Source organism: Acinonyx jubatus, chromosome D2, assembly GCF_027475565.1.
Source record: "Acinonyx jubatus isolate Ajub_Pintada_27869175 chromosome D2, VMU_Ajub_asm_v1.0, whole genome shotgun sequence".
Lineage (NCBI taxonomy): Eukaryota > Metazoa > Chordata > Mammalia > Carnivora > Felidae > Acinonyx > Acinonyx jubatus.
The window spans coordinates 54,057,756-54,085,070 of NC_069393.1; the positions used below are offsets into that span (position 1 = coordinate 54,057,756).

At 44.4% G+C, this 27,315-nt stretch overlaps 1 protein-coding gene and 1 long non-coding RNA gene across 3 annotated transcripts in view; one reads left to right on the forward strand and one right to left on the reverse strand.

The window, feature by feature from the left end:
* The window catches only part of BLNK (B cell linker), a 75,277-nt gene that overhangs the window by 40,569 nt on the left and 7,393 nt on the right, over nucleotides 1-27,315 (reverse strand). For both annotated transcript variants that reach the window (XM_027062725.2, XM_027062726.2), the window contains exons 2-3: nucleotides 9,696-9,761; nucleotides 5,069-5,118 (exon numbers count right to left, since the gene is read on the reverse strand). In XM_027062725.2, coding sequence (XP_026918526.1) covers nucleotides 5,069-5,118; nucleotides 9,696-9,761 — 116 coding nt within the window. The remainder of the gene's footprint in view (nucleotides 1-5,068; nucleotides 5,119-9,695; nucleotides 9,762-27,315) is intronic.
* Nucleotides 1,610-27,211, forward strand: LOC128312555 (uncharacterized). Its single transcript, XR_008291985.1, has 4 exons — nucleotides 1,610-2,932; nucleotides 3,431-3,541; nucleotides 4,155-4,251; nucleotides 27,002-27,211. It is a non-coding gene; the product is annotated as an uncharacterized LOC128312555 (long non-coding RNA).

Genomic DNA, 27,315 nt, shown 5'->3' on the forward strand with positions numbered 1-27,315 from the left:
GTTATAACCCACTACTCCTTCCTCTGGGAGGGACTCCTTCCTCCTCCCTCTTAGATGCTGCTGGCACCCTGACGACATAGGCACTGCATTCTGCCCTATGCTGGGATTCATTTGCTCATGTCTCTCTATACCGAAGAGCAAGGCCTATTTAGTTTGCCTTTGTATCTGGATGACCCTTGGCATTTGTAATCCTGCGCAGTAATAAAAGTATGAACCAATAAATGAGTTGAATGAATGAAAATTAGGATAATAATAATAGATTGCATTTATTGAACACTTCCTGTGTGCTCAGCGCTAGGATAAGTGTACTTTCTCAATTATCCTCAAAATAGCACTTTGTGGTAGGTGCCCTTATGATCTCACTTTTGCAGTCGAGGAAACTGGGGCTAAGAGTGTCTGCAAAACCTGTCTGAGGCCACGTGGCTGGTGAATGTGGGGGGGTAGACTGGGGGCCGGGGTACCTGTGTTGGCTCCTGCAGCTAAAATCTCCTGTAAACTGGGGCGCCTGGGTGGCGCAGTCGGTTAAGCGTCCGACTTCAGCCAGGTCACGATCTCGCGGTCGGTGAGTTCGAGCCCCGCGTCGGGCTCTGGGCTGATGGCTTGGAGCCTGGAGCCTGTTTCCGATTCTGTGTCTCCCTCTCTCTCTGCCCCTCCCCCGTTCATGCTCTGTCTCTCTCTGTCCCAAAAATAAATAAACGTTGCCAAAAAAAATAAAAAAAAAAAAATAAAAAAATAAATAAAAAAAATAAAATCTCATGTAAACTGCCTGGCCCTCTACTGTGGCTTCAGATAAAGCCTAGGAGAAACAGGATGGCCCGGTGCAGGTATCATGGGGCACTGAGGCAGAAAAGAGAGAAAAGCATCATCATGTGGGAGAGGTTACCTGATGGTGCCCCGCCCACTACACCCATCCTACAGGCAGCTTGCAATCTCTTACTCATAAAATCACAGCCCTCACGCCATTTCCCAGACTGAAAAGCATGAGAGTCCAAAGGACTAGGTCCAAAGTAGGGGATGTCCAGAACCTCAGTGAGTCTCCTAATATGGTTGGTTGTGGTTTTAGAACCAGGCTCCCTGGGTTCAAATCCTGGCTCTGCTCTTTACTACCTGCTTGGCAGTGGACCGGTACTTTGTTTAAAGCTCAATTTCTCGCCAGGGCAACAAGGGTAGGAATAGTGCCTGCCTCATGTTTTTATGAGAATCAAGTAATACAATACATGTGAAGTGCTTCACAAAGCCTGGCATATAGTAAATGCTGTATTAATGTTACTTATTGTTTTCTCGGGTATTGATAATGTCTTAGTAAACCCTCAAAACAATATCAATTCTATTTCACTCTAATGGCAACCACACAGTATGGTTACCATTTAGAAATGGACCCCAGAGAGCCTCAAGTATAGAGGGTGATGTTTTCAGGAGGGTAAATTCAAGCGTCATACGGGCCGGGTGGTTTAACTTGAGATGTAAGGTTGCATGCAAGAACCTGGCAGGTTTCTTCCTGGCAGGAAGCTGAGATGCTGGCTCTGCCTCCTTATTAGGGAAAGCCTTTCCTATTGTGTCGCGTTTCTGGCTTGTGCTCCATTTACGGTGTCACAATCCCACGCCACACAATGGAGGGACTCCTCCCCTTGCCTGGCCCAGGCTTTGTGATTCACATGCCCCACCCCACAAGCCTGTGGGCACAGCACTACGTGACGTGTGAGAACGCCACGATGACCCCACCTCAGTGTGCACACTGGGGTTTTGAGCTTTGGGCTCTCAGGTCAGGCTGCCGTGATCAAAATCCCGATTCTGCCATTTGCTAGCAGCGTGACAGGCAAGTTGCTTAACCTCTGGATATCTGTTTTCTCGTCACTAAAACGGACATGACTAATAGTGCCTATATTATGGGGCTTTGAGAGAATGAAATAGCCCAGGGAAAGTGCACAGAAGGGTGCCTGATAGAAGTAAGGGCTCAACGGGAGCTGTGTGTGACTATCAATCTACTTTAATGATCATAATAACCTGAAGGATAGGTCGGCACTCTCATCTCCAAGCAGGAAGCTGAGGCTCAGGGAAGTTTTAAACTGTTCTAGGTTCACAGTGTTTAGGGGCCACAGCCAGGATTCTAACCCAGGGCTAAAGGACCCCAAAGTCCAAGATCTTCTCACTGAGCCATGGAGGGAATAGACCTAGAGTCTAGGAGGGCAGCCATGTATCACACTGGTGACAACCCAGGGCAGTGTAAACTTTCCTGACAAATGTCCCTACACCTGGGATCATGGTCAGATGCTGGGAAAGCTCCAGGAAGGGTGCTGCATGAGCTCGCACGAGGCTGTGTGGTGGCAGTGGGACTGAACTGGGCCTTGAAGGACGAGCAGGACTTGAGTGACAGAATGAAGATGAAAGAGGGCATCCTCCTTCCATCTCTTAAGGCTGGGGCCTGTGTGTCAGCCCCAGAAGCAGGGCTTGGCTGATGGCTAGAAGGGGCATCCATAAGGCACAGAGGTGCCTGGAGTGAACGAGCTGCACTGGAGAGTCAGGGAAGAAAACAAAACCAGATTCGTTGCCAGCCAAGGGGGCGCTCCAACCACAGAGGCCACTGTAGGTCCCAGTGACAAGCTGGAGGTAGGGAGGCTGATGGCGATGGTGTTTGAGTAGCTCAGGCATAAAGAGACGAAGGTTGAACCGGACTAGGGTTCTTGGGAATGGGAAGGGATGGCTGGAAGGACGGTGAAGGACTCTGTGGCAAGAGCTTGAGGGAAGGGGTGAAGGCAAGGGTGTGGATTGGGCCTTTCCGTTCCAGAGCAGCAGCAGCACCAGAGACCAGCATTGAGAGACACGCACTCCAAACTGTGGGTCTGACACATGCTCAGTTGTAGCCCTGATTCAGCACTGGAGGCCACGCGCTGGGCCACTGGGCCTGCCAGCTTCTCCTCATGCAGAGCCGGTGGTGAGATGCAGGGAACCAGTGGGAAGACCGCAGTGGCACGCAGGAAAGAAAGAGGGAAGGAGGCTGGACTAGATGTGGTGGTGGGGACAGACGCAGGGAAGGAACAGAAAGCAGAACTACAGAAGCTGTGGGGGAGGCAGCCGGTGGACAGTCCAGGACCACTGGGTGTACCCCAAGAGAAGAAAGGGATGTGACCATGTGGGGAGCAGATTTGGGCTGGCTAGGAGAGGTGATTTGCAACTAAATACTAACATCTCAGAAAGTCCCTTTGTCTGAATATCCCTTCAGCCCTTCCCAGAGCCCTGTTAACGGGGTGGGTGTGCAGACACGGAGGGCTTAGCCCCAGCTTAGCCATCGCCTGGCTGTAGGGCCTTGGGCAGCCAGTTGGCCTGTCTGGGCTCCAGTTATCCCTAAGTGAGAAGCGAAGGTTGGGTGGTCTTTCAGGGCTTTCCAGCCTTAAAGGACTTTCAAGTCCAAGTTTTATTCCTCTATTCTTAGTTGCACGAGGCAGGACTGATGGTGCAAGCCGCTCTCCCCGTGTCAGCCTTGCGGGGTCCACCGGTCAGAGTGTAGCCAGGGAGACGAAAAATCGAGTGAATGCTGGCTTCGGTAAGGACAGCAGGGCAAGGACAGAGCAGTGTTATATTTCCGATCTTTGGTGGCCAGAGGGTTGGGAGGCCCTGTGCTTCTGTGGTGGGCATTTGCCCAAGAATCTCTGTCTGACTACCTTCCTTTGTCCCGAGGTCTGTCCTCTTTGCAGTTGCTCAGATCTCCCCCCTGAATGACATCAGTGGTGGGAGGAGAATGATTACAACAGCCCCTGGGAATTAGGGCCCAAGGGTACAGGGAGGGGGGCCTGGTTCAGTTCTGACCGCTCAGGGGTTTGTGGAATGGCCAGGGAGAGCTTCAATCCACTAGCAGTGTGACCTTAGGCCAGTATCTGCCTATTGCCTTTCTTATCTATTATCTGCTCCCCACTAGTCATTAAGCACCTTAAGGTCAGGGGCTATAGTTTGTTCCCTACTCCATGTCTAGTAGCGCGAGCACCACGCAGGGCACACTTGTGTAATATTTGTTGAACGAGTCAAAGAATGTGTGCAACAGCGGAAGCAACTGGAGTTACCGAGTCCAGAGAAGAAACCCTTCAAGTGACCTAATTTCCTAATTGTATCCTTGACGTTGCACAGACCCACTCTATTTCTCTTTTATTTGGTGTTTACAGACTTGTGCTGTGTGGCCATTAGGACACACTTAAGGAGCCACTAGGAAATGGATTGCATCTGTGTCCTGACGGAGCTGTCTGCCCTTGACAGGCCCAGGTAGGTGTGGGAGGTCACCACCGGAAACGTCCAAACAGAAAGTGGACCTCACTTGTGGCGCATGGTGGGGGGAGCAGGTGTAAGCACCGGATTGGATACAGGCTGTAGGACCCCTGGGGCTCCTTTTAAACCTGACACTCCATGATTCCATGACTTTCCTACCACAACTTGGGTTACTTAGCAGGTGTAGTCTGTTTTCTTTTCTTGTTTAGAACTTGGGAGAGAAGAATGAATTTGTTCTCATTTGTTCACTAAGCAGCTCCCTTGACTTTTGATCGGGTAGATTTCAAAGGTCAGGACGGGGCATGTATGTATATATGTTTGTATCACTCTGTGACCCAGTGAGTTCTGGAAAGTGGTCCAACAGGTCAGTCACCAGACTTGGGTAGCTTGGGTCCTACACAACCTCCACCTCAGATTAGATTAGACATTGCTGTAAGGACTTTCATAAAACTTTGTGCTTCTCCATCACCCTGAACCCTAATTGCTTTTAGATCATGAATGGATACTCTTCTTTGCTATAAATTCTATGAGTGTGGAGACTATATTTTTCTTGGTTAGCACTGTATCTCCACCTAAAACCTTGTATGTACCTGGCACATGGACAATACTTAATAAATGTCTGATAAGTAGATGAGTGGATGGATGTATGGATGGATGGAGTACTACATCTCCACTATAGTCAAATGCTTAATAGATTTGGGCATTAGGATAGGCACCTTTTATTTTCAAATGAGTAGAACATAGTTCCCTTTTCAAGAATTAAATATGAACATGAAATTAGTCAAGAGTCCAAGTATTTTAGAAATACTCTTACCTGAGGCATAGTCCCTTTGAGGAACACTCGGAGGTGCTTTGACTTTCAGCCTATAGATAACAACCATTAGACAAACGGTCAGTGGGTAGGACAACTGTTGTCAAGGCCCGTAATATAAGCAAATATAGAGATAACAGACAGATAACTAATAGAATAATGGCTTCTTTTGGACCCATCACATTGAAAGACTAAATGTATTATAAATGTAGTGAAGCCGTTGATCAGAGATCTCCTAGCTCCCTCATCTCCCCAGTGTACAATGGGGCTGTGACTTGGCAAAGGTGAAGTCAGGTGGTGGACTATTCACCTGAGTTCAGAGCTTCAGGGAAGAAAATTGTTAATTGGTTGATAAGATGGTAATAGAAGATGAACTCTGTTTTAATAAATAACTCAATGCAGGACGCCTGGGTGGCTCAGTCAGTCAAGCGTCTGACTCTTGGTTTCTACTGTGGTCACGACCTCACGGTTTTGTGAGTTCGAGCCCCGCATGGGGCTCTGTGCTGGCAACGCGGAGCCTTGCTTGGGATTCTCTCTCTCTGTCTCTCTCTGCCCCTCCCCGACTCATGCTGTCTCTGTCTCCCTCAAAAATAAACTTAAAAGAAATAAATTAATACCTCAGTGCTTTAAACAACAAGAAAAATATTAGTTATAATGAGCACTTTGGTTGTAGGTTGGACTGACACTATTTTTGCACTATTTAAAAAAAAAAAAAAAAAAGCCAAATAAGAGAGCAGTGAGTGTTCCCGGGTGGGGATTGTGATATTTAGCTTACTTAGAAGTTGAACTGTTTCAAGCACTCTCAAAACTACTTTAGTATCTTTAGGCATATATAGAATGTTTGAATATTCACAATCCTTCCCTACTCATTACGAGAAGAAACTTAAAATTACATTTTAAAAATATACCCCAATTTTTAGGCTTTTTATAAGTTTTGATACCACCTCCCATTCTATTTCTAGTAAATTATTATTCTTACTAATAATTGCCCATTTTATTTAAGAATGATTTGCTTAAAGAAGTTTAAAAATATATAAATAGAACCTATATCCAGTAGCTTTTATTTACTAAAACATCACATCCTTTTACAGAGGCAGGATATAAGGTAACCATTACATGCAAAACATATTTCATTCCTTGGGGGGAAAAAGCAGCACAGAAATTCATGTTTGATTACAAAAAATAAGCCTGATAAACCAGAATTGTAATGTTTCAAAAATAACAATTTTTGTATTTGCATAGAAATTCTGCTTTTTGTTTGCCCCAAGGTTCTCAGATCAATTATTTCATTCAATTCTCATAGCAAGACAGGGTGTGCTGGGAAGATATTATCATTAGATGTATGACGAGGTCCAGAGACAGAGATGATCCACGGTGTTATAGGGGAAAAAAACCCTCAAAAACAAACAAGGAATGGTACCAGGTCTATTCCTGAAAGAGAAAAATTTTGAAAACTAACCATTCCCCTTTATTGCCATCATTTCATTAAAGAAAAGAAAGGGTATTTTAATATTCCCAAATGTATGAAGGTTATCATCTCCGAATAAAGGACAGACTCAGGAAAGGGCTGTTGGTCACTGAACACCAACCAGGAAGAAAAGCTGTGGTTTGGGCCTCACTCAGCAGCTGGCAGCTGCATGCCAACCCCCAACGCTTCAAGGTCCTTATTTTCTCATTTGGCCATGAACCAGTGACAACTCTGTCATGGTCTTGTGTTAGGAAACCAGCGTGTTCAACCGTGCTTCCTCCTTTCAAGGTAGCACCTGTTGCCTGGCAACGAGTAAGAGCTTAACTGCAGGTCCCTTAGAACCAAAGGGCCACTGACTTCACCCAGGGTAATGACTGTGGCAGCCAGATTTCCCAAGCTGAGAAGAAACATTTGTCAAGTACAAGTGCATTTTGGGAACAATGGGCATAAAAAAAATAGAAACTGTCTGAAAATATGTGAGCTCCGTGGCTACTGTGTAAGTATGACCGACCATGGAAAAGAGAGACATTTTATACAGAGGCTCCATATTATTAAGAAAAGTCGTGTGTTATAAAACTAGCAACTGTGGGATAATTAATCTAGAATTGCTGGTGATTAAAACAATGACTTGCAGCCTTCTCTCATTTCAGTGAGATTCTGTATGTGTCAGAAGTATTAAATGAAAATAATCACATGCCTCTCCCTGCCACAGGACAGAACATGGAGACAAAGTCTCCTCCTCTAGGAGATGACCAGTTCCCCACAAGCAGGCCGTTTTAACGATTTTATGATAATCACTTATACATATTGAGACTCATTTACATTTTATAGTCTAAAAACACCATAAAACATGATTTCTTTCGAGTTTAGCAAAGACCAAAGAATGAAGATATTCTGTTCTTTATATATATAATATATATCATATATTTATATTATATATAGTCTATACATATATATTTAATGTTTATTTATTTATTTTGAGAGAGATAGTGCAAACAGGGGAGGGGCAGGGAGAGAGGGAGGCAGAGAATCCCAAGCAGGCTCCACACTGTCAGCACAGAGCCCAGTGTGGGGCTGGGACACAGGAACCACAAGATCATTACCTGTGAAGCTGAAATCAAGAGTTGGTCATTTAACCAACTGAGCCACCCAGATGCCCCTGAACATACTCTGTTCTGAAGGTATAGGTCAATGAACTTTTATACACTATTAGTGGTACAAAATTTTTGGAAAACAATTTGGTAATATCAACAAAAATGTCAAGGGCATAACTTCTTCAATCTAGAAATTTCATTTCAGGAATTTAGCTTTCTGCTATACTCAAAGTCTACAAAAACTATTTATTGAAATGTTATTTATGGCAGTTAAACTGAAAGAAATGGCCACAAAATTTTGATTGATCTTATCAAATTGCCCTCCAAGAATATGCCTGTTTAAACTCCCACATCTCCCTCTCTTTAAAAAGTGTCCACCAGGGGCGCCTGGGTGGCTCAGTCAGTTAAGCCTCTGACTCTTGATCTTGGCTCAGGTCATGATCTCAGTTTGTGAGACTGAGCCCCGTGGGATTCTCTCTGTCCCTCTCTCTCTGCCCCTCCCCTGCTCACGTGTGTGCACACACTCTCTCTCTCACAAAATAAATAAATAAAACTTAAAAAAATAAAAAGTGTCCACCAATACATAGCTGGTTAAATGAATGATAATGGATTTATAGCAGACTATTAATCAGCTATTCAAAAAGGAATATGGTTTATTTTTACATACTAACAAACAAAGATATCCATGATATAACATTAAGTAAAACCACTAAGCAAAGTCAGGTTGGTAGAATGTTTTATGGAGAATAGCACCATTCATGATGAAAATGTATGTATGTATAGGTAAGTGCTACATCTATGTCAATATACGTATGTGCGTGTGAAAATACATACATGTAGATATTTATACCAGACTCACTCATGACAATGTCCATTGCCCTGGAGTGGGTTGATGTGGGGCATGGGGAAGGAGGAGATTTTGACTTTATGCAATTCTGAATTCTTTGATTTTTTTTCTTTTCTGGTAAATGACTACTACTTTCATTTTCTGAAAAAAAGAACTTGAACAAAAACTTAGTGGAATACCATCTCCCCTTTCCTCTTAACTTAGATTTTGAGTGACAAATATAGATATGTATAATTTTTATTTTCTTTTTTTAAAAAAACTTAAGAGTTTCTGATGTGCAGGAAGATTTGGAATTCTAGTTTCCTTTTCCAAATGCCAACTGAAAACACTATTTTGGGGTGCCTGGGTGGCTCAGTCAGCTAAGCATCTGACTTTGGTCAGGTCATGATCTCACAGTTCATGGATTCAAGGCCCACATCGGGCTTTGCACTGACAGTACGGAGTCTGCTTGGGATTCTCTGTCTCCTTCTCTCTTTACCCCTCCCCTGCCCATGTTCTCTCTCTTTCTCAAAAATAAATAAACGTTAAAAAAAATTTTTTTAAAGGGGTGCCTGAGTGGCTCAGTCATTTGAGCCTCCAACTTTGGCTCAGGTAATGATCTCACAGTTGACAAGTTCGAGCCCCACGACGGGCTCAGTGCTGACAGCTCAGAGCCTGGAGCCTGCTTCCGATTCTGTGTCTCTCTCTCTCTCTGCCCCTTCCCTGCTCATACTCTGTCTCTCTCTGTCTCAAAAATAAAGATTAAAAAAAATTTTTTTAACTCCATTTTAAGGCTATAACTGAAAAAACAAAAATTGAAATATGGAAAACAGGTATGGCATCCTAAAGATGCTAGGGCTGTGTTCTTGTAACTTCTCTTTTGGATTTCTCCAACCATGTCCTAGTGGTCCTTAACTACATAGTTACAGAAGCTGATTTTCCTGTTTCTATAAAGGTCTTTGTTGACATTTGCCATCTTAAGTGGCATAGCTCACTTTTACTGCAATGAGAGGGGAAAGCAAAGGGCCCTGAGCATCACCCTGTTCATTTGCCATGTTTCCTGAACATAGATCTGACCACCATGGACTCTGGCCATGAGTTAGAAAGGGTTACATGCTAAAAAGGTTGCAACTCCTCACTCAGGTTAACAGAGAACTTTGTCTTCTTCCACTTAGCACAGGCTGGGATGATGTGTTAATTATGTAAATGAGTGCTTATAGAGTGCTATGGAGTTTAACTTACTTTTTGATCTTGTTCATTATTCCACCTTCATTGTTCTTGATGTCATGGACCATCTTTTGAAGTTGCCTGCAAGAAATAAAATCAAACATAAAATATTAATAATAGGTTGATTTTTTTTTAAAGTCAAAAGGGAATACAAAAAGGAGAAAAAACCCTACAATAAGCCCCCAGTGAGAATCGTATCATATTTAATCGACCATCCGCTACTTGAGTAAAGCAAAGCGTGACTGATAATGTAAGGAACGTGGTCATTGGGCCGTGTCCCTGTCCCCTGAATGTCTGGGCTCTGAAGAGAAATTCTGGTTTCCAGATCTGTTCATTTTTAGGAGACACGGGAGGCAAAAGCCCTCTGAATAACCTCACTGTTCATCACTTATTGCCCTTAGAGCATTTGCATTGCCAGGTTGGGGCTACCTTGAAGGACAGGTGGGCTGAAATCAGGCCCAAGAGTTCTTGGTTAACTTTACTAGGTTGAATCTGGAAAAACTGTCACTAGAAAGTTGTACCTACACAGAAGCCATAAGGAAAATGATTAATGAATCTGACTGCCTACACATTTGGAAATTCTGTAGAACAAAAGGAATATGCACAAGATCAGGAGATGAATGACGTGCTGGAAGAAATATTTGCAACACAAGAACAATAAGGACTACGTGTTTTGATTTACAAAGAAATCTTATGACTCAGTAAAAAAAAGATGAATAATTCAATAGGAAATGGGTAAAACATGTGAACATACAGCTAACAGAAAAGGACGAATGGCTAACAGATAACATGACTTATTTTTTAAGGAATTTGCATCTAAACAACGAGATATGTTCTGCTTATCAAATTGGCAAAACTTAATGTGATAATACCCTGGGGCGGGGTGGCAGGCGCACCAAAATATGGATATTCTTGGGAATGCAATTTGTGATGATTAATATCTGTTAAATTTTAAAACCTCCATGCCTTTTGACCCAGAAATTCTACTGCTAGGGATTTGCCATCCTGAACATGGTCATAAAACTATACCACTATGTACTATGTTATTTGTGTAATAATCTTAATCCTTCCTGCCTCCCCACTAAATAAAACCTGGAAACAACCTAAATGCCCATCAATCATTAAAAGGGAACTAGCTAAATAAACTTTGATAAAGCCATACAATGGAATACCACAGACCCTTAAAAAAAAAGAAAAAAAAAAAAGAAGCACACATCAGTATTGCTGATACATGAAAATCCCCAATACCTATTAAGTTACACAAATACGGTGAAGGAGAAAAAGAAAAAAGGAAGAAAGGAAGGGAAGTTCAGAATAATGTGTATGGTGTTTTTTTGTGCGATTGCAAAGGACATATACATTCATATGTGCTGGTAGGTGCATAATTTTTTAGAAAGATATGCAAGGAATTATTCAAAGAATGTTTTCAAAGTCAATACAACGTCCTCATACAAATTAGGAAAAGGTACCCTTTTTTCTGAGTGGACATTGCTCAGTGGCCAGGCACACAGCTTGGCAAATAGCGAAAGACAGATTTCAGTCTCTACTTGTCCTCATGGCTGGGTGCCCTTGTACCAATGGCAGAGCGAGGGCTGGAGGCTTGAGTGGGGATGAGGGCTTCTGCTTTATAAAAAGGAGACTTTCACTTTACAATGAAGATTTTTCTATATTAGTTGAATGTTCATAGCTTGTGCATCTATCATTTTATTATCTGTTTTTATATACATAAATAGAGGAAAATGTTAAAAGTTGGAATCTTGGGCCATGGTTTTTTCCTTCATAACTCTCTGACTTAAAAAAATATATATGTAAGTATGTTACTTATATATATTTACATTTACATGTAAATATATCTAATAAATATGTTCACATATTATGTATAATACACATTTACATATTATAGTGTATATGTAAATAATGGTGTGTATAAATATATTTATTATTTCTATTTATATGTAAATGTAAATTATGTATGTATAATTTCACACGGTTCTGCCCTGAAAGAGTAGGATAGCCGAATTTACCCTTCAGGCAAGCCTTTGCTTTGTTCTGAGGAAACCATTTGATTGGGCCCTATAGTTATCAAAACGTAAATCTTGTCCACAGCCATCGCTCTTGGAGAAACCTATTTCCCGCAAACCTGCACGCACACTTCTCTTGCTCTCGGAGCTAGGCCGTGCGTTAGGTAATATGAACAGTGGTGCACAATTCAGCTTGGCAGAGGCCTCCAAAACCCTGTTGACTGTGGGGGGGAATCCGGGGAAATAATCTCTGGCTCAGCACGGATTTAGGACGCACATGTTGCAAAGCTCTTCAGTGTGGGTGGAGGAGTTTAGAGCAGGGAGGAGGCTTGGGGTGGGGGGGCCTCTGCCTGGCCAGCCTGTTGGCGTCTGCAACTAAGTGTTAATTTAAGGCTAACTAACCCATCTAGGTTGCTGTTCTGCTGTAGTTGTTTACTGAGGGGCCCTTGGGCACTAAGGAGTGGGGTGAGATTTACCGGGTAGGGATGGACCCTCTTACCCTCAACTATTTTGGGAAAAGGAAAGTTCTCAAACAAGGAATGGGAACTTGTCCTGGGGATCTTAGGGAGTTCTCTCCCCTTCTCCCTCTAATGATTGTTAGGAACTAATACTGAAGAACAACCACTGAAGTGGTGGAGAGGAGGGGAGGGATGGATACAAGCAAGGGTGGAGTGTTGGCTGGAACCTGAGGCTGGGTCTGGGCTCCAGCTCTGAGAAGAGCCATGCCGGGCACCATCACTAGGCATTTGCACCAAGACAATTCCTCTCCATTGCCCCTGAATGTTCAGCGGTATCCTGTTTATCCTGTTGCAGCCTCTGGGCTGTGGGCAAGGGTGTGTTCCATGGCGTGAAGAGCTGAGTGCACAGGGAACACGGCTGGAAGGTGGAGTAGCAGAAGAGAAACTTCTTTTAGGACATCCTTTAGGCTACATCTTGGGGAACTGTCTTCAGAACTGGGGGACCCACTGAGGGGCCCATGTTGGGATGTGGGGAGGGGTCGGAGCCAAGCAGTAATCTGGGTAACAAAGGAAATGAGATCGCGTTTTCTATCCCCAGTTAGGGAGGCTGTGCTCACGGATTCTACTCAAAGAACTCAGCAGAGCACCAGGCTCAGCGGCAGGGAGACGAGAATGGATGAGGGTGAAGGAGGACCACCTGCCCAACCGAGATACACAGAGGGTCCCTAAAGCTCGACCTTGGAGCTGCTTCGGAACTCCTCGGGATTCTAGAGTTTGTTCACATATAACCTGTGCCTACCACTCCCCCCCCCCCGCCCAATCTCCTTTTCCTGCAGAACTATAGGGAATCTCTGAGACAGAGGAATGAGGGAAAATGGGAGATAAGATGTCCGGGCACAAGAGAAAGAGACACAGAGAGCGAAGCTGGAATGGTTTGATTGGGAAGCAATGTAATCATTTCCAGTGCAGAGCAGAGGGCATCTCCCGCTGTAAGCTGATGTAACTGAACGGAATGCCTTTAGACTAAATTAAACCTTAACCAGGTTTAAGGACAAGATGAGCCAGAGTGAAGGATGCTGTCTGAAATTTGTCAGCAGCGAGACACAGACAGAGTAAGAGGGAGCCAGGGGCTGATTTGTATAAGCAACTTTGCTGCAGGTGTAGACAAACAGGCGTAAATTGTTGCAAAAGAGTTTCATGTAATTCTGTCATTTGCTCAAGTTGGTATTTGATACTTCTTGGCCTTTCTTATTTTCATTATAGATTTTTTTTTTAACGTTTATTTATTTATTTATTTTTGAGACAGAGAGAGACAGAGCATGAACGGGGGAGGAGCAGAGAGAGAGGGAGACACAGAATCTTAAGCAGGCTCCAGGCTCTGAGCTGTCAGCACAGAGCCCGACACGGGGCTCGAACTCACAGACCTGCGAGATCATGACCTGAGCTGAAGTCGGCCGCTTAACCGACTAAGCCACCCAGGTGACCCTCATTATAGATTATTAAAATAATCAGTTGCTTCATAAATTATGCTTCTTGTGTTCAAAACTTTTCCCCTCCCTCTGCCTCTCGTTCACACAACACCTGAGGCTCACAGACTGCTGTTTCAGCAGCCAAGTGTCTGTTACCTGGAAAAACAGTGTCCGCCAAACCAAGAAGACCTGGGGATGCTCTCAGCTCCTTTTATCAACTATTCACACGCTGCCTGATGCACAACTTTCCTGCTCTCTGGTACCGTCTTTGGAGCCCTTTTTTCCCCCCTCTACTACAACATAAAGCACATGCAAAGGCATGTGCAGCTGGACTGTTCCCAGATTTAAATACCAGCGGTCTCACTGTGAGTATTCGCGTGTAGGTGAAAATAGGCAAAAAAAAAAAAAAAAAAAAGCTTCTCTTTGATTAGCCCTTTCAGAGATATCTTTCCATGGATGGCGGAAGGATAATAGGAGCACAATGTTCTACTCTTTAAATTATGAAGAGACAGCCACGTACAGGTAACAAAATAAAATGAACGAAGAACAAAACTCATGTAATATATTTTTTAAAAGATGTCAATAGTGTATTTTTTAAGTGTACTCATTTTGAGAGAGACAGAGGGAGCAGGGGAGGGGCAGAGAGAGGGGGACAGAGGATCTGAAGGGGGCCCCAATGCAGGGCTTGAATTCACCAAGGCAGAGCTTGTGACCTGAGTTGAAGTTGGATGTTCAACTGACTGAGCCACTCAGGCACCCAATAACGTATTTTTTAAGTAGCATGCTATTTCAACATTTTACAGTGGTGAATACATTATATAAATAATTATAATTATTATTTCTCTATAAACCAAATCAAATTATACATTCTCTCCTTTGTCATTGATTTTAAAAATTTTCTTCAAGCTTTTGAATTAATGTCAACAACCTTAGTTATTTAACAATACTCTGAAGTAGTGTGACCCGGGCTGAGCCTGGACCTCAGACGATTTAGATCCCACAATGTACTGAGTTGGAAAAAAATCACTGTTTGAAAGTGAGCAGCAGGGTTTTTTTTTGCCTTCAAGGAAGTGGTTTACTTTAGAATCTGATAGACCAGTGGTTCCCACTGTAAACTGCACCTGAATCACCTGACGGGCTCTGAAAATGGTGAACCCACCCCCAGAGCTTCTGATTGGGTAAGTCTGTAGTGGGTCGGCTAATTTGCATTGCTAACAATTTCCTTGGTGCTGACTTTACTGGCCAGGAGACCACCCTCTGAACATATTCCCTCCCCCCGCCCCAGCCCCTTGCTGTGAGCCTTTTAGTTGTGCCTAAGTTAAGCAAATAGATGCTTGGGAAAAGTTCTCAAGCATTCAAGGGTGAAGTTTCAGACAAATAAATTGAGTGGTCACTTCAATAACTTAATTTGGGTGTGGGTTTTACTAGACTGTCCCTCCTCTGTGAGACTCTGGACTTTTCTCTGTGTGGATTTAGACTACCCCATGCCTGTGTATTTTTATTTATTTTATAGTCACGTGCTTTCTTCCTGAGCCATAGTTTTCTAAAGCAGAGTATCAATGAAGGGGGTGCAGGACAGACACGCCCCTCACATTTGCAGCAACGTAAAAAGGGACTGGATCTGCTTGGCACAGAGCCACATGGCCAGGACCATTTGGTGGCGTTGGGACATGACTACATCCCTGTCCCTGGCTGTCCTTGCTGCTACTCAGCCTGCAAAGACTCTAAGCCAGGAAGTGAGGAAAATGAGGATATGGTATATAGGCCTTGGGCTTTGCTACTGGATGTTTCCTGTCTTCTGGGGCCTTCTGGTTGTTGGTCCTCTACAGGTTGACCTCTCCAGGGATTTTTATAGTGCAGAGGTGAGCTGGCCCTTGAAATAGTCTATGGCTGGGAGCAAAGCACGGAAGACCCGAAGAAGGATCCAGGAGGCTGAACGAAACCTTGTCTAGGAGCAAATATAAATCGTCCTCTGTGTTGTGCTTCCTTCCATTATTCCCCAAATTTCAGCAAAGTCTTAACTATGTATGACTAAGTCTATTAGGATTGTGGGGGAATGAGGAAAGGGTCTGTGGCCAAAGGTGAAAGAGCCTGAGAAACTCACATGGTGCCTGGAGGATGCTGTCTGCTCCACAGTGGGGGGAAAAATGACTCCAAGAAGAGGGACTCATGGATCTGGAGACAAGCAAGAGCCAGTATGGAGCAGTGTGGGATGTGTATGCAGCCCTGGGAGTCCCAGAATGCCAGGGGCGGGAATAGGGGTACTGTAATTTGAACGGCAAAGAATCATGTGACTTTTTTTCTTTGGAGTCACAGGTAAATAGTGACTGGTCACATAGGTTGTACAGTTTTTAATTTTATAACTTTATTTCTGATAAAAAATGTAATCTATGCTAAGTGAAACAATCCTGAAAGCCTGATTCCAACTAGACTCTGGGAAAAGCAAAACTATGAAAACAGTAAAATGATCAGTGGTTGTGATTTCAGGAGGAGGAAGGGAAGGATGAATAGATGGAATGGGATTTTTTGGGCAGTGAAACTATTTTTGTATGTCACTATAAGGGTGGCCACATGTAACATGTTCATTGTATCAAAATTTGCAAATAAAACTTAAAATGTCACTCTTACTTCCAACCCCCACTATTAACATTTAATTAAATAGCCTTCTAGGGGCGCCCGGGTGGCTCAATAGGTTAAGCGTCCAACTTTGTCCAACTTCGGCTCGGGTCATGATCTCATGGTTTGTGGGTTCGAGCCCCCCCCCCCCCCCATCGGGCTCTGTGCTGACAGCTCAGAGGCTGGAGCCTGTTTCGGATTCTGTGTCTCCCTCTCTCTTTGCCCCTCCCCTACTCGAGCTCTGTCTCTCTCTCCTGTCTCTCTCTCTCCCAAAGATAAACATTAAAAAATTAAAAGACTTCTAATGTTTTACTACATGTGTATAGTATGTATAGATTTTACATAATTAAGATGATACTTGACATTTTGTAATCTGCATTTTTCACTTATATCTCGAACATTTTCACAAGTGAGTAGGATCCTTAGACTTTGTTTGCTTAGCTAGCCAGTCTTTATCTGCACCTTTTCTCCTCCTGCAAACTGAAAGGGCTTTTAATTAGCTGAAACTCTGATCTGGGTGGGTGTGACAGGGAGCAATGAAATGTCAGGACCACCCCCCCCTCTACCCCCAGCCCGTGTGCTTGAGGGAGTGGAGAGAGAAGACCAGACCAGACCTGAGCCCAGCACCAGCAAGAGCTGTTGACAAGTCCTGGATGCCTGGGGGCGGAGGGGCAGGAAAGAGTCCATCTCAGGTTCAAACCCAGATCACTCTAAAACAATGTTTCTAAACGCTAGCATCCGTTAAATGAAGATATGTACCTTGCAGGGTTTCTGTGAACAGACAATGGATGTAAGGTGCCTGCCCACACAGAAAGTTTTGGTCCATTGTAATGGCCCTTCTTGCAGAAGACCCTGGGGACTGGTTTGGACCAGGAACAAAACTCAAAATCAGTGCCCTCTGCTAGAGGGAAGTGGGGGTGGGAGGGCGTCACCACCTGGGTTGATTTCCTCCAGGCCAGAAGGTGCTCCAGAAATGGGTTTGGTTGTGGGGTGTTTTGTTGTTGTTCTTGTTTTGTTAGTGTTTTTTTCTGGGGGGGGGGAGGTGATGGGTGGTTGCAGGGAGAACGCTCCCAACCTGACGTGGCTGATTGGTACCAACAAGTGGGAATCATCTACTAACCACTGTTCTGCATAAAACCAGGCATTACGTGCCCTGACCGGAGTGGCATTTTGATCTCTAACCTGCAGGAATACCTTTGCAAAAAGATGAATTATTTTGGGTTCTTAGGGTGCCTTTAGTCCCAACAAATGCTTCCGTAGAGCCAGCTGTATCCAAGTGTAAGAAGAGAGCATTTTAATCACCACTAAGTTTAGTACAAGGCAAAATAATGTGCCTGCTTAAAAAAAAAAAATTGAGGGGCGCCTGGGTGGCTCAGTTGGTTAAGTGTCCGACTTCGGCTCAGGTCATGAGGTCGCGGTCCGTGAGTTCGAGCCCCGCATCGGGCTCTGTGCTGACCGCTCAGAGCCTGGAGCCTGTTTCAGATTCTGTGTCTCCCTCTCTCTCTGACCCTCCCCCGTTCATGTTCTGTCTCTCTCTGTCTCAAAAATAAACATTAAAAAAAATTTAAAAAAATTTCAATTAAAAACAAAAATTCAGATTGCTGGGCCTGCAACCATCTCAAGGTAATAAAAATCCCAGGTGGGGCCCAGGAATCTGCATTTTCACAGACTTCTTGGACTGGTGATTCTTATGCACACAGAAAGCTGAGAAGCTTTATTAAAAGAAGCAAGGCAGATTTATCTGCTTCTAGTCTAAGCTTAATTGCACAGAGCACAAGAGAAGGCCCCCAACTTCCATAGTATTTTTGCACCTGCCTGCATTGCCTGAAATTTCTTTAACAGAAAAGCTTTACTCCGTATTGGGATGCTGAAGGCTTACCCGGACACTCTCTCTTCCCACGAAAGGAACATAGGAGTTTTAGTCAATAGTGTGATGTCTGCTTGCAATAGGGGAAAAGAGCAGACAGAATCAGATGTGGGTGTGGAGGACAAGGCTCTTACCTTCACCCATGCTCAGATCAATACAAATTTGACACAGAGCTACTTTTCATCTGCCTGCTCTCTGTTCCCTGGCAACCGGCACCAGAGCAGGGACTCCCAACTCCAGGAGCTGAATACAAACAGCCCAGCCTTTTTCAAGGGGTATTTTGTAAATTTGGAGTTAAGAGCTTACATCAAAGGGCAGTCTCTATACATCTTCTTCTTAGAGGAGGTAGTCTTGATTTGGGCTATGCATTAGAGTCACTTAGGGTGCTTTTAATAATCCTCATACCCAAGGCTCCCCACCAGACCATTGGCTCCCAGGTGATTCTAATGTGTGGCCAAGGTTGAGAACCACTGGCCAAATTATCACTGTAGGAAAGACCCACGGCCTAAGAGAGCACGGGAGAAGAATCCATAGATGCTGGCTGCCTTTCAGAAAAGTGTCTACAGGCTGAGAGCAGCCCTGGGATGTAGAGGGACAGAACAAATCCAGAAGGGTGGACTGGTGGACACAGAGCTCCACCAGGGCCAAGGGAGCACCGAGAAGGCACTGCACATGCGTAGTTTGGTCCCATCATCAAAAAGTAGTCCAAGATAATTTTGTATCTTTTACAAAATATCTTTCCAATAATTTTGCCAAATACAGGAGATGATTTCAAAGATGGTATTATCTGGTATTATTTTTAGTAGAAAAAATAAAAGGATCAGAAAACATCTTGCTTTCCTTTCAGCTCCTTAATGCACTCACAGAGGACCATGAAAGGCAGGTTTTAGCAGGCTTTTGCACTTCGGTCTTTTCCAGGAAAGGTGGAATGCAGAGCAAGTTAATCAGAGAAAATCCATGTTTGCTTTGGGTTTAGGAATGGATTGAAGAGGGTCTCGGATGAAAGAGACTCTTTGCAAACAAAAAGAGCAGATAAATCTTTCCTCCTTCTTCACCCCCCACATCTTAACCACGGTCCGATCCGGGTCTAGAATTTTATTTTGTCAGTATCTGTGGAGCTGGTCTTCTGTGTATGAGGGATTTTGTCAGGGCCCTCGTCAGCTACTGTTCCTAAACCCCAGCTTTCACCAGGCCACGTCCTCCTTAAGAGTCTGCAGCAACTCCTTGGGTCTCCTGAATAATCCTGACTTTTCCTCTTGGCTGAGAGTTATTCACTGTTGCCCTGAGCTCCTGGAACCCCCGCTGACAGTGGGCTTGGATCTGTGAATTATCTGCATCTACTTGGCTGGGTACCTTAGAACATCTGCACTCTCCTCATATCCGGCTGTTTCCTCCAACATATATGTTCCTAAGATCATCTGGAATAACAATCTCTCTAACATCTTCTTTGGTATATATAAAGAAGAAGACATTCGTTCTCTTAATTCCTTTCCACCATGAATGGAGTTTCAAAAATGTAACAATCATCACTGGGTCTGGCGATCCTTCATCTGACTTCCTCCTTTCTGAGGTATTTAAATGATCTTCGATCATTGAGTCTGAGTTTCTTTTTAAGATGCTACTCATCATTTTTATAGTATGTTTTATTTTTGTTAAATTTCAATACAAGCATTGTGTGATAGAAAGTTGAAAGCTTCTGATACGAAAGAGAATAAGAAAACAATGGAATTTATAATCGGGTACCCTTGGATGCTCAGGCTTGAACCTTCTGGGCTTTTTTTGACCCTCTTTCCCTTTGACTCTTCATCTGCGATCACCAGTTCAGTCAGTTCACCTCCAGATGATCTTTCCTGTCTCTGTTTCCTCATGCCCACTCCTTCAGCCACAGCCACTATGATCTCATGGACAATGGACAACGCCAAAAGCTTCCCATCTGGGTCTCCCTACTTCAGTCCCTCCCTTCCCCCAAATTCGTTTTCTTAAATTACCCCTTTGCATCATGTCACTCACACATGAATGTCTTCAATGTCTCCCTGCTTCATGCATGATAAAGGACAAACTCATTTGCTTGGCATTCAAAGGCCTTCACAATTTGGACCCAACCAAACATTTTAGACATAATTATGATGCCCACTGTTATGAACCCACAATTGTTCCCCTGAGCCCAAGGCCCAGCTTAAGTGGCTCCTTTCCCCTTCCAGATTATTTCTTGGGCGCAGGAAGGAGGTCGCTTAGGGAAAGAGCACTGGAGCCCAGAGAAGTGGATTCTGCTCTTATCTCTGCTGCTTCCTGGCTTCGCCAATCTGAGCAATCCCCTTCATCACTCAGTGCCTCATTTTCTCTTGTAAAACGAGAAGATTGGATTACAGGGGCGCTGAGGTCTTTTGGAGCTCTGCATTTTATCTCTGTATATCCTGGATTTATAGCACTTGAGGCAGGACTACTGATGGGCCATTTAATCTCCAGTGTTGATAACAGTTTGTGAACTGTTACTTGGTTCATGTGACATCTTTTGTATGCTGTATCTTAAACTTCGTTTCCTAAACTCAAAGTAGTTTTGTTTCTTCATTTTATGAAAGTGATACATGCTAATCCCTAAAAATCCATATGATACAGACACGTAAAAGGGAAAACTCCTCCTTTGGCCATAGGGAGGATCAGAAGGCTGTGAGGGCCCCTGAGAAGGGAGTGGCTGACCCGAAGTTTTGAGATGAAGTGTCCTGGGAACTGGATCCTGATGGGAAAATCAAAATTCAGCAGGCAAAAGAGTGAGGAACAGGAGCCAGGTGGCAGAAACAGCAGGTGCCAAGGCCCAGAGGTGAAACTGGCTGGGATGTTTGGGGTCTGGTGAGAAGCTGAGAGCAGCGGGATGTGGGGTGTTGGGGGAAGGGTGGAGTCATAGATGAGGCTGGAGGGTGGGGTCAGGCAGCAAGGGCCTTGTTAGTCAGGCCAAGGAGATGGGTTATAGGCAGCAGGAAGCCCCTGAAAACCTTTCCTCAGAGGTGTGCCCAGGTTAGGGTAGAAAAAGGGAGGAGGGGACACTGGTGGCTGGGAGACCGGTATGAAAGCAGCCCTCCTGGGCCCCAGCCCCAGTCCACGGTAGGGAGATACTAGAAGGATAACATCAAGATGCCCTTTAGTGCCCCAGCTGGGCAGGGGGAAGAACTGATGGCTGCACAGTGGACCATACTGGGGTCTGAGGCAGAACAGATCCGCAATACTGGTCCTGTCTTCATTTAAAATGTCAATATTTTGGGGCATTTGGGTGGGTCATTCAGTGAAGCATCTGACTTGTGCTCAGGTCATAATCTCACAGGTCATGAGTTCCAGACCTGCATCAGCATGGAGCCTGCTTAGGATTCTCTCCTCTCTCCTCTCTCTCTCTCTCTCTCTCTCTCTCTCCCTCCCTCGCCCACTCTCTCTCTCAAAATAAATTAAACAAAAAACAAAATAAATAAGTAAGTAAATAAACAATAACATTTCAATATTTTGTTCATCGTGAACTATTTTTTTTTGCCTTACTTTTGATTTTTAAAGTATTATCTTGAAATACTATTTAACTTACTGATGGGTGGAGGATTTCTTCTTAAAGTTTAATGTTATCATTTTTTTTTTTTTTACATGAAACATGTATTTGTCTTCTTTAGTCTATAAACCCTGGATGAGTGCCCGCGCTGGGAAAGTCAGGTGCCAGACACAGAGCTAACTAGCTTGAGCACAAATCCTCCCCCCTGGGAATGCAGGAAAAAGGTCCTGCCACCCCCTAATCTCATGACAAAAACCTTCTGGTTTATGTGAAACCAGAGGACAAACACAGACAGAGACTGGGGGATTCTCTGATTTGCACAAAATATCTTCCTTTTGGATAATCTCTGTCTCAAAGCTGAAGTCTCTGGTTATGAACCATCATCTTGAAGCAGAATGCCACTTTTTAGTGACTAGTCTGCTATCTGCATGCGGCGGAGACTGTCCCATCCCATTGGCTGGCAGGCTTCCCTCCTCTGCCTCTCCAACCCTCTTCTAGTCCTGGCCCAGCTTCCTCATGTCCCTCCTTCCTGTGGCATCATTGGTGCTATATTTAGATTTGCAAATTCAGCAGCAGAGGGGGCTTCTTCCTTCTAGAAAGTGAGTCCGCACTGGAGATGGCACAAAAGTTTTGACAGCCCCTTCTGTGGTGAGGAAGCCCCCCAAGGATGAGTTAGCACCACCGTCCCATTTCACAGATGCAGATACCAAGGCCCAGAGAGATCATGACGCTTGTCTTGTCTCGGACCACACAGCTTGGAAACCCTGACTCCTAGGTTTGCCTGTCATTAAGGTAGTCACAGTGAGAGAAACTTTAGTAATATCGTGGATCAATCCCCTCTTGTTGTAAGGGAGGAAACTAAGTTCTAGAGAAATGTTGCCACTGCCCCAAGATTGATTAGCAAAAGGGGCTCTTGGGTGGCTTGGTCGGTTGAGCATCTGACTTCGGCCCAGGTCATAATCCCGGGGTTCGTGAGTTCGGGCCCCACATCGAGCTCTGCACTGATGGTGCAGAGCCTGCTTGGGATTCTCTCTCTCCCCTTCTCTCTCCCCCTCTCTCTCTTCCTCCCTGCTCCTGCATGCTCTCTCTCCCAAAATAAATTTCAAAAACTTAAAAAAAAAAAAAAGATTGATTAGCTAAAGATTCCCCCAGCTCTTTCCATCACACCCTGTTCTTTCCCTTTCCACACATGGCTTGGGTCTCCTGCCAGAGGCTCAGCTTTTCCGTTGCAGGGACTGCGTCTTCCACTTTCTTGTGCCACAGCCCAGAGCCACCATGAACAGTCCGTGCCCAGGAAGCCATGCCGGTGGTCACACTCAAATAATCGGTAGTTCAATAGTAAAAGCTGGCGCTTAGTGAGCCTGTGTTATGCGCCAGGTGCTTTGCATCTATTACTTCACTTAACCCTCGCGACCCTCTGAGGTAGGTCCTATTATTATCCGCATTTTTTACTGCGATTAAAAATAACTACACACCAGATTTATCATCTTAACTACCTCTAAGTGTCTAGATCAGTAGTGTTTCGCCTATACATTGCATATTCACATTGTTGTGATTATCCCAGTTTTAACACATGAGAAAACATTCACTCAGAGAAGTTGAGTAATTTGTCCCATGTCCTACACCCAGTTGAGGACAGCTGGGATTCAAAGTGGGGCCTTTTGACTCCAGAGCCCATGCTCCCAACCACCTGTGGATAACCTATGCTGGCTTGTTTCAGCCTGACCCTTACCCGGGCAGGAGGGGCCATCACCACAGGCCTCTTTGGTCACCTCCATCTCTGTCCCTGGAGAAGGCATCCGATCCTTCCACCAAGCAAGCAGTCTTTACTGGGGACACATGTGCCCCCACCACCACCCTGCTGCTGGTCCCCAAGAGCTGACTTGTTGCTAGAGGGAAGCATGGGCTCTTAGGGGCCTGTCTCTATCTTTAAGGAGGGGCAGAAAACAAAGAGGACAGGACAGATGGCAGGAGGAGAGGCAGAGGGTAGTGCAGGCAGGTGGGGAGTGGGTAGGAACGCGGTCCAGGCCCTCTGGGGTCTGGGACCTCCTGAGAAGCAGGATGGCTGGACTCACGGAGGGAGACCAGGGCACCACGTGCCCATGTCCTTTCACGGCATCCTAGTGACAAAGACTGCCCAGGAGACCTGGCGTGGAGGGGTGCATGCAGCTTAACTGTTAGCAACTTGTTTCTGTGGTTCTTAACCACCGTTAACCAGAGAAATTAACTTGCAAGTTTCTCCAGACACTCTACCATTTTTCTTTCTTTTCTTTCTACCGCGATCTGCAAATACTTTGTGGTTGTCTTTGGCATGTCTGAAGTGCTGATCTGTGTTATAAGTCCAATTGGGCTGACCTGCACAGGCAGGAGTAGGGATGATCCTATGAAGGCCCTGAATCCTTTTTACAAATCCTGGCATGCTTTACCCTGTCAGAGGCAGTTAGGCACGGGGCACAGCACCCTGAGACTGATGAGGTGACAAAGGAAATAGGCTAAACTAGACTCAAGAAGTTCTTAGATGATCTGCCACTTGCTGTGATAGTTTCTACTGACTTGCGGGGACTGCAGGGACACACTTTCCTTCCTCCCAGCGCTGAGGAGGCCTTGCTGGTCCCCTCACTCAGCCACTCATGCAGCAGGGAGGGACTGGGGGGAAGGGAAATCTTTTCCAAAAAACCATACATAAGCAGGTTGCAAAATGCAAAAAAGTTACAGGAGGCTCCTGTGTCCACAGATGGCACAGACTGTTGGTTTGGAACAGTCCCCAGAGGTCATGTTATTTAATCCTGTCACTGTGCTTGGCTTTGACATGCTCTTTGTTCTAACAAGGTGCAGACAGCTGACATTTTGCTATGTTCACGGCCTCTCCTCAACCGGCATGAAAATTGCCCTGGGGAACTGATGATTCCCAAACAACAAATTTGTAAGACGATGATGTGATGTATAATTCTAATCACATTTCAGAACCTTCCGAAAATGTAATCTGTGTAATTCTAGAAAAGGAATGTGTTTTTAAGAATTTAAGCATGTTCTTTTATTTATTTATTTATTTATTTATTTATTTATTTTCAGCGAGAGAGAGAGAGAGAGAGAGAGAGAGAGAGAGAGGTGGGGGGGAGAGACAGTGCGTGTGAGTTGGGGAAGGGCAAAGAGAATGAGAATCCTAAACAGGCTCTGTGCTCAGCAGGGGAGGGGGACTGGGGCAGGGGGAGGGGCTGACAGGATTGATCTTACTACCACGAGATCATGACCTAAACTGAAATCAAGAGTTGGATGCCTAACCAACTGACTGAGCCACCCAAGTAACCGAGCATGCTCATTTAAATTAAAAAAAATTTTTTTTTAATTTATATATTTATTTTGAAGGAGACAGTGAGCAGGGGAGGGGGGGCAGGGAGAAAGAAAGAATCCCAAGCAGGCTCCATGCTGTCAGCCTAGAGCCCAATGCAGGGCTCGAACCCATGAGTTGTGAGATCATGACTTGATCAGAAACCAAGAGTCAGATGCCCAACCAACTGAGCCACCCAGGCACCCCAAGCATGTCCTTTTAAAGATTAACCTTGATGGGAAAAAAGGACTCTTGCCTATGTCTACATTGGCACAATATAATATTGTCACCCACTTATCTGGGATACCAGTTTGATAGTTAAAAGCAAAGATATTTTCAGAGAGTGAAGAGTGATTTTGAGGAATGATATTTCTAGTACATTGAAAAATTTGGCTCAGTTAAGCTCATTTCACTGGGATCTGAGTAAAAAACCCTATTGGGGAATATCACATGTGGGGATTGAAGTGGAAAGAAGCCTTGTAATTCTTAAAAACCATCCAAAAATGCTTATTGATAATATGTGAAAACACACTTTGAAACAACATCTAATTGGTGAAAAAAAATATAGCACGGATCCCCAATTATAATATTTTATGGTAAGTACAGAAAATAATTTCATTGTCACTTTTTTCTATGGAGGCGAAATACACTGTGTAAAATTGACCATTTCAACCGTTTCGAAGTGTGCAATTGAGCAACTTCCTGACGGGGTGCAGCCACCACCGCTATCTAGTTGCAGAGGTTTTACATCACCCCAAAAGGAAACCTCATTCCCACAAAGAGGTCATTTTAAAGCAATTTTAAAGCAGATTTCCCCCCATTTTATTTGGAGGTATTTACACAAATACCTTTTGTTTTAATCGTTTTAAGAGGTTGTGTTCGGCATGCATCAGGTATATTAGGCCCAATCATCTGTGACTGGTTTGCAAATGTGATCATTTTTGAATGTGGAGAATGATATGAAATGAAATGAAAAGACTTTCTATTGTAAAAAAAAAAAAAAAAAGAAAAGAAAAAGACTTTGACCCTAAACAGGCTGTAAAGACTGCTCAAAAGGCACAATAGTCACAGATAACGAGGATCTGGTTTTCCAAGGATTTGGTATTTCATTTGCCATTTCCCTTTTGAAAATGTATTTCCCAAGTTTGTATTTTATCCCACCCATAGTTATTCGCACTAAAATAAGATAACTTTGGGGCGCCTGGGTGGCTCAGTCAGTTAAGTGTCTGACTTTGGCTCAGGTCATGATCTCACAGTTCGTGAGTTCGAGCCCCATGTCGGGCTCTGGGCTGACAGCTCGGAGCCTGGAGCCTGCTTCCGATTCTGTGTCTTCCTCTCTCTCTGCCCCTCCCCCACTCACACTCTGTCTCACTCTCTCTCAAAAAAAAAAAACCAAAAAACATTAAAATAAAAAAAATAAATAAATAAAAAAAATAAAATAAGATAACTTTCCTTCCGGCCAGGTACTGAGTGTGGACACTGATATGCTTCCTGTGCCTAAGAGATTATTCTTCATCCCATAGCAGTGAAGTTGTAAAGTAAACAACGACAACAAATTGAATGGGGGGGGAGGGTCTCTCACCCTGTAGGGAGCATCCTTAACCACAGCCCCCCACCGCCAACTCCCTTTGCTTAGGCGTGGTCTCCCTCCTCCAAACTTTCCCTCCTTATCACCTGTTCTTTCCTGAACAAAGTCCCATTCTTCCAGCTAACAGCTGTGGACTGAGCCACCTCTGTGCGGGAGAGAAAAGCCCAGCTTTCTGCCCTCCAGCCGCAGGGATGTTGGTGACAGATAGTGCCTTAATGCCTTAACCTATTACCCTCGGTGAGCTTTCATTTTGAACCAGGACTCTGAGACACTGCCTTATCCCGCATGGATGCCTCTTTAATGACACAATTTGGGAAAGCCCCGGCCAGGAGGGATTTGGGGGAAGGAAGCATCCACGGATCTCTTCCTCTCTGTTTAACATATTCACTGCTACAACACCCCTGTTATGTTGTATGTTATTATAATAATGTATGATATTACTTTCCAGATGAAAAGGTTGAGGCGAAAAGGGATTACATGACCCGTTCAAAGACCATGAGCGGGTAAGTACAGAGAAGTATTCAAATCCAGGCCTGCCTGATTTCAAAGATCCTATTCTTTCCAGTATGGCAAAAACACCTTTCTGAGCACTTCTTAAATTATACCACGTCGGTCCTGTATGCTCGGTCTATGCGTGAGACCAACTCTTCTCTTTATAATTACAGCTCACTCTCAGACTACACAAACGACTGTGGGAACGTTCTTGGAAAAATATGTATCCGTAGATATCAAATGTGCTGGGTCAGCACAGAATTCAAGTGC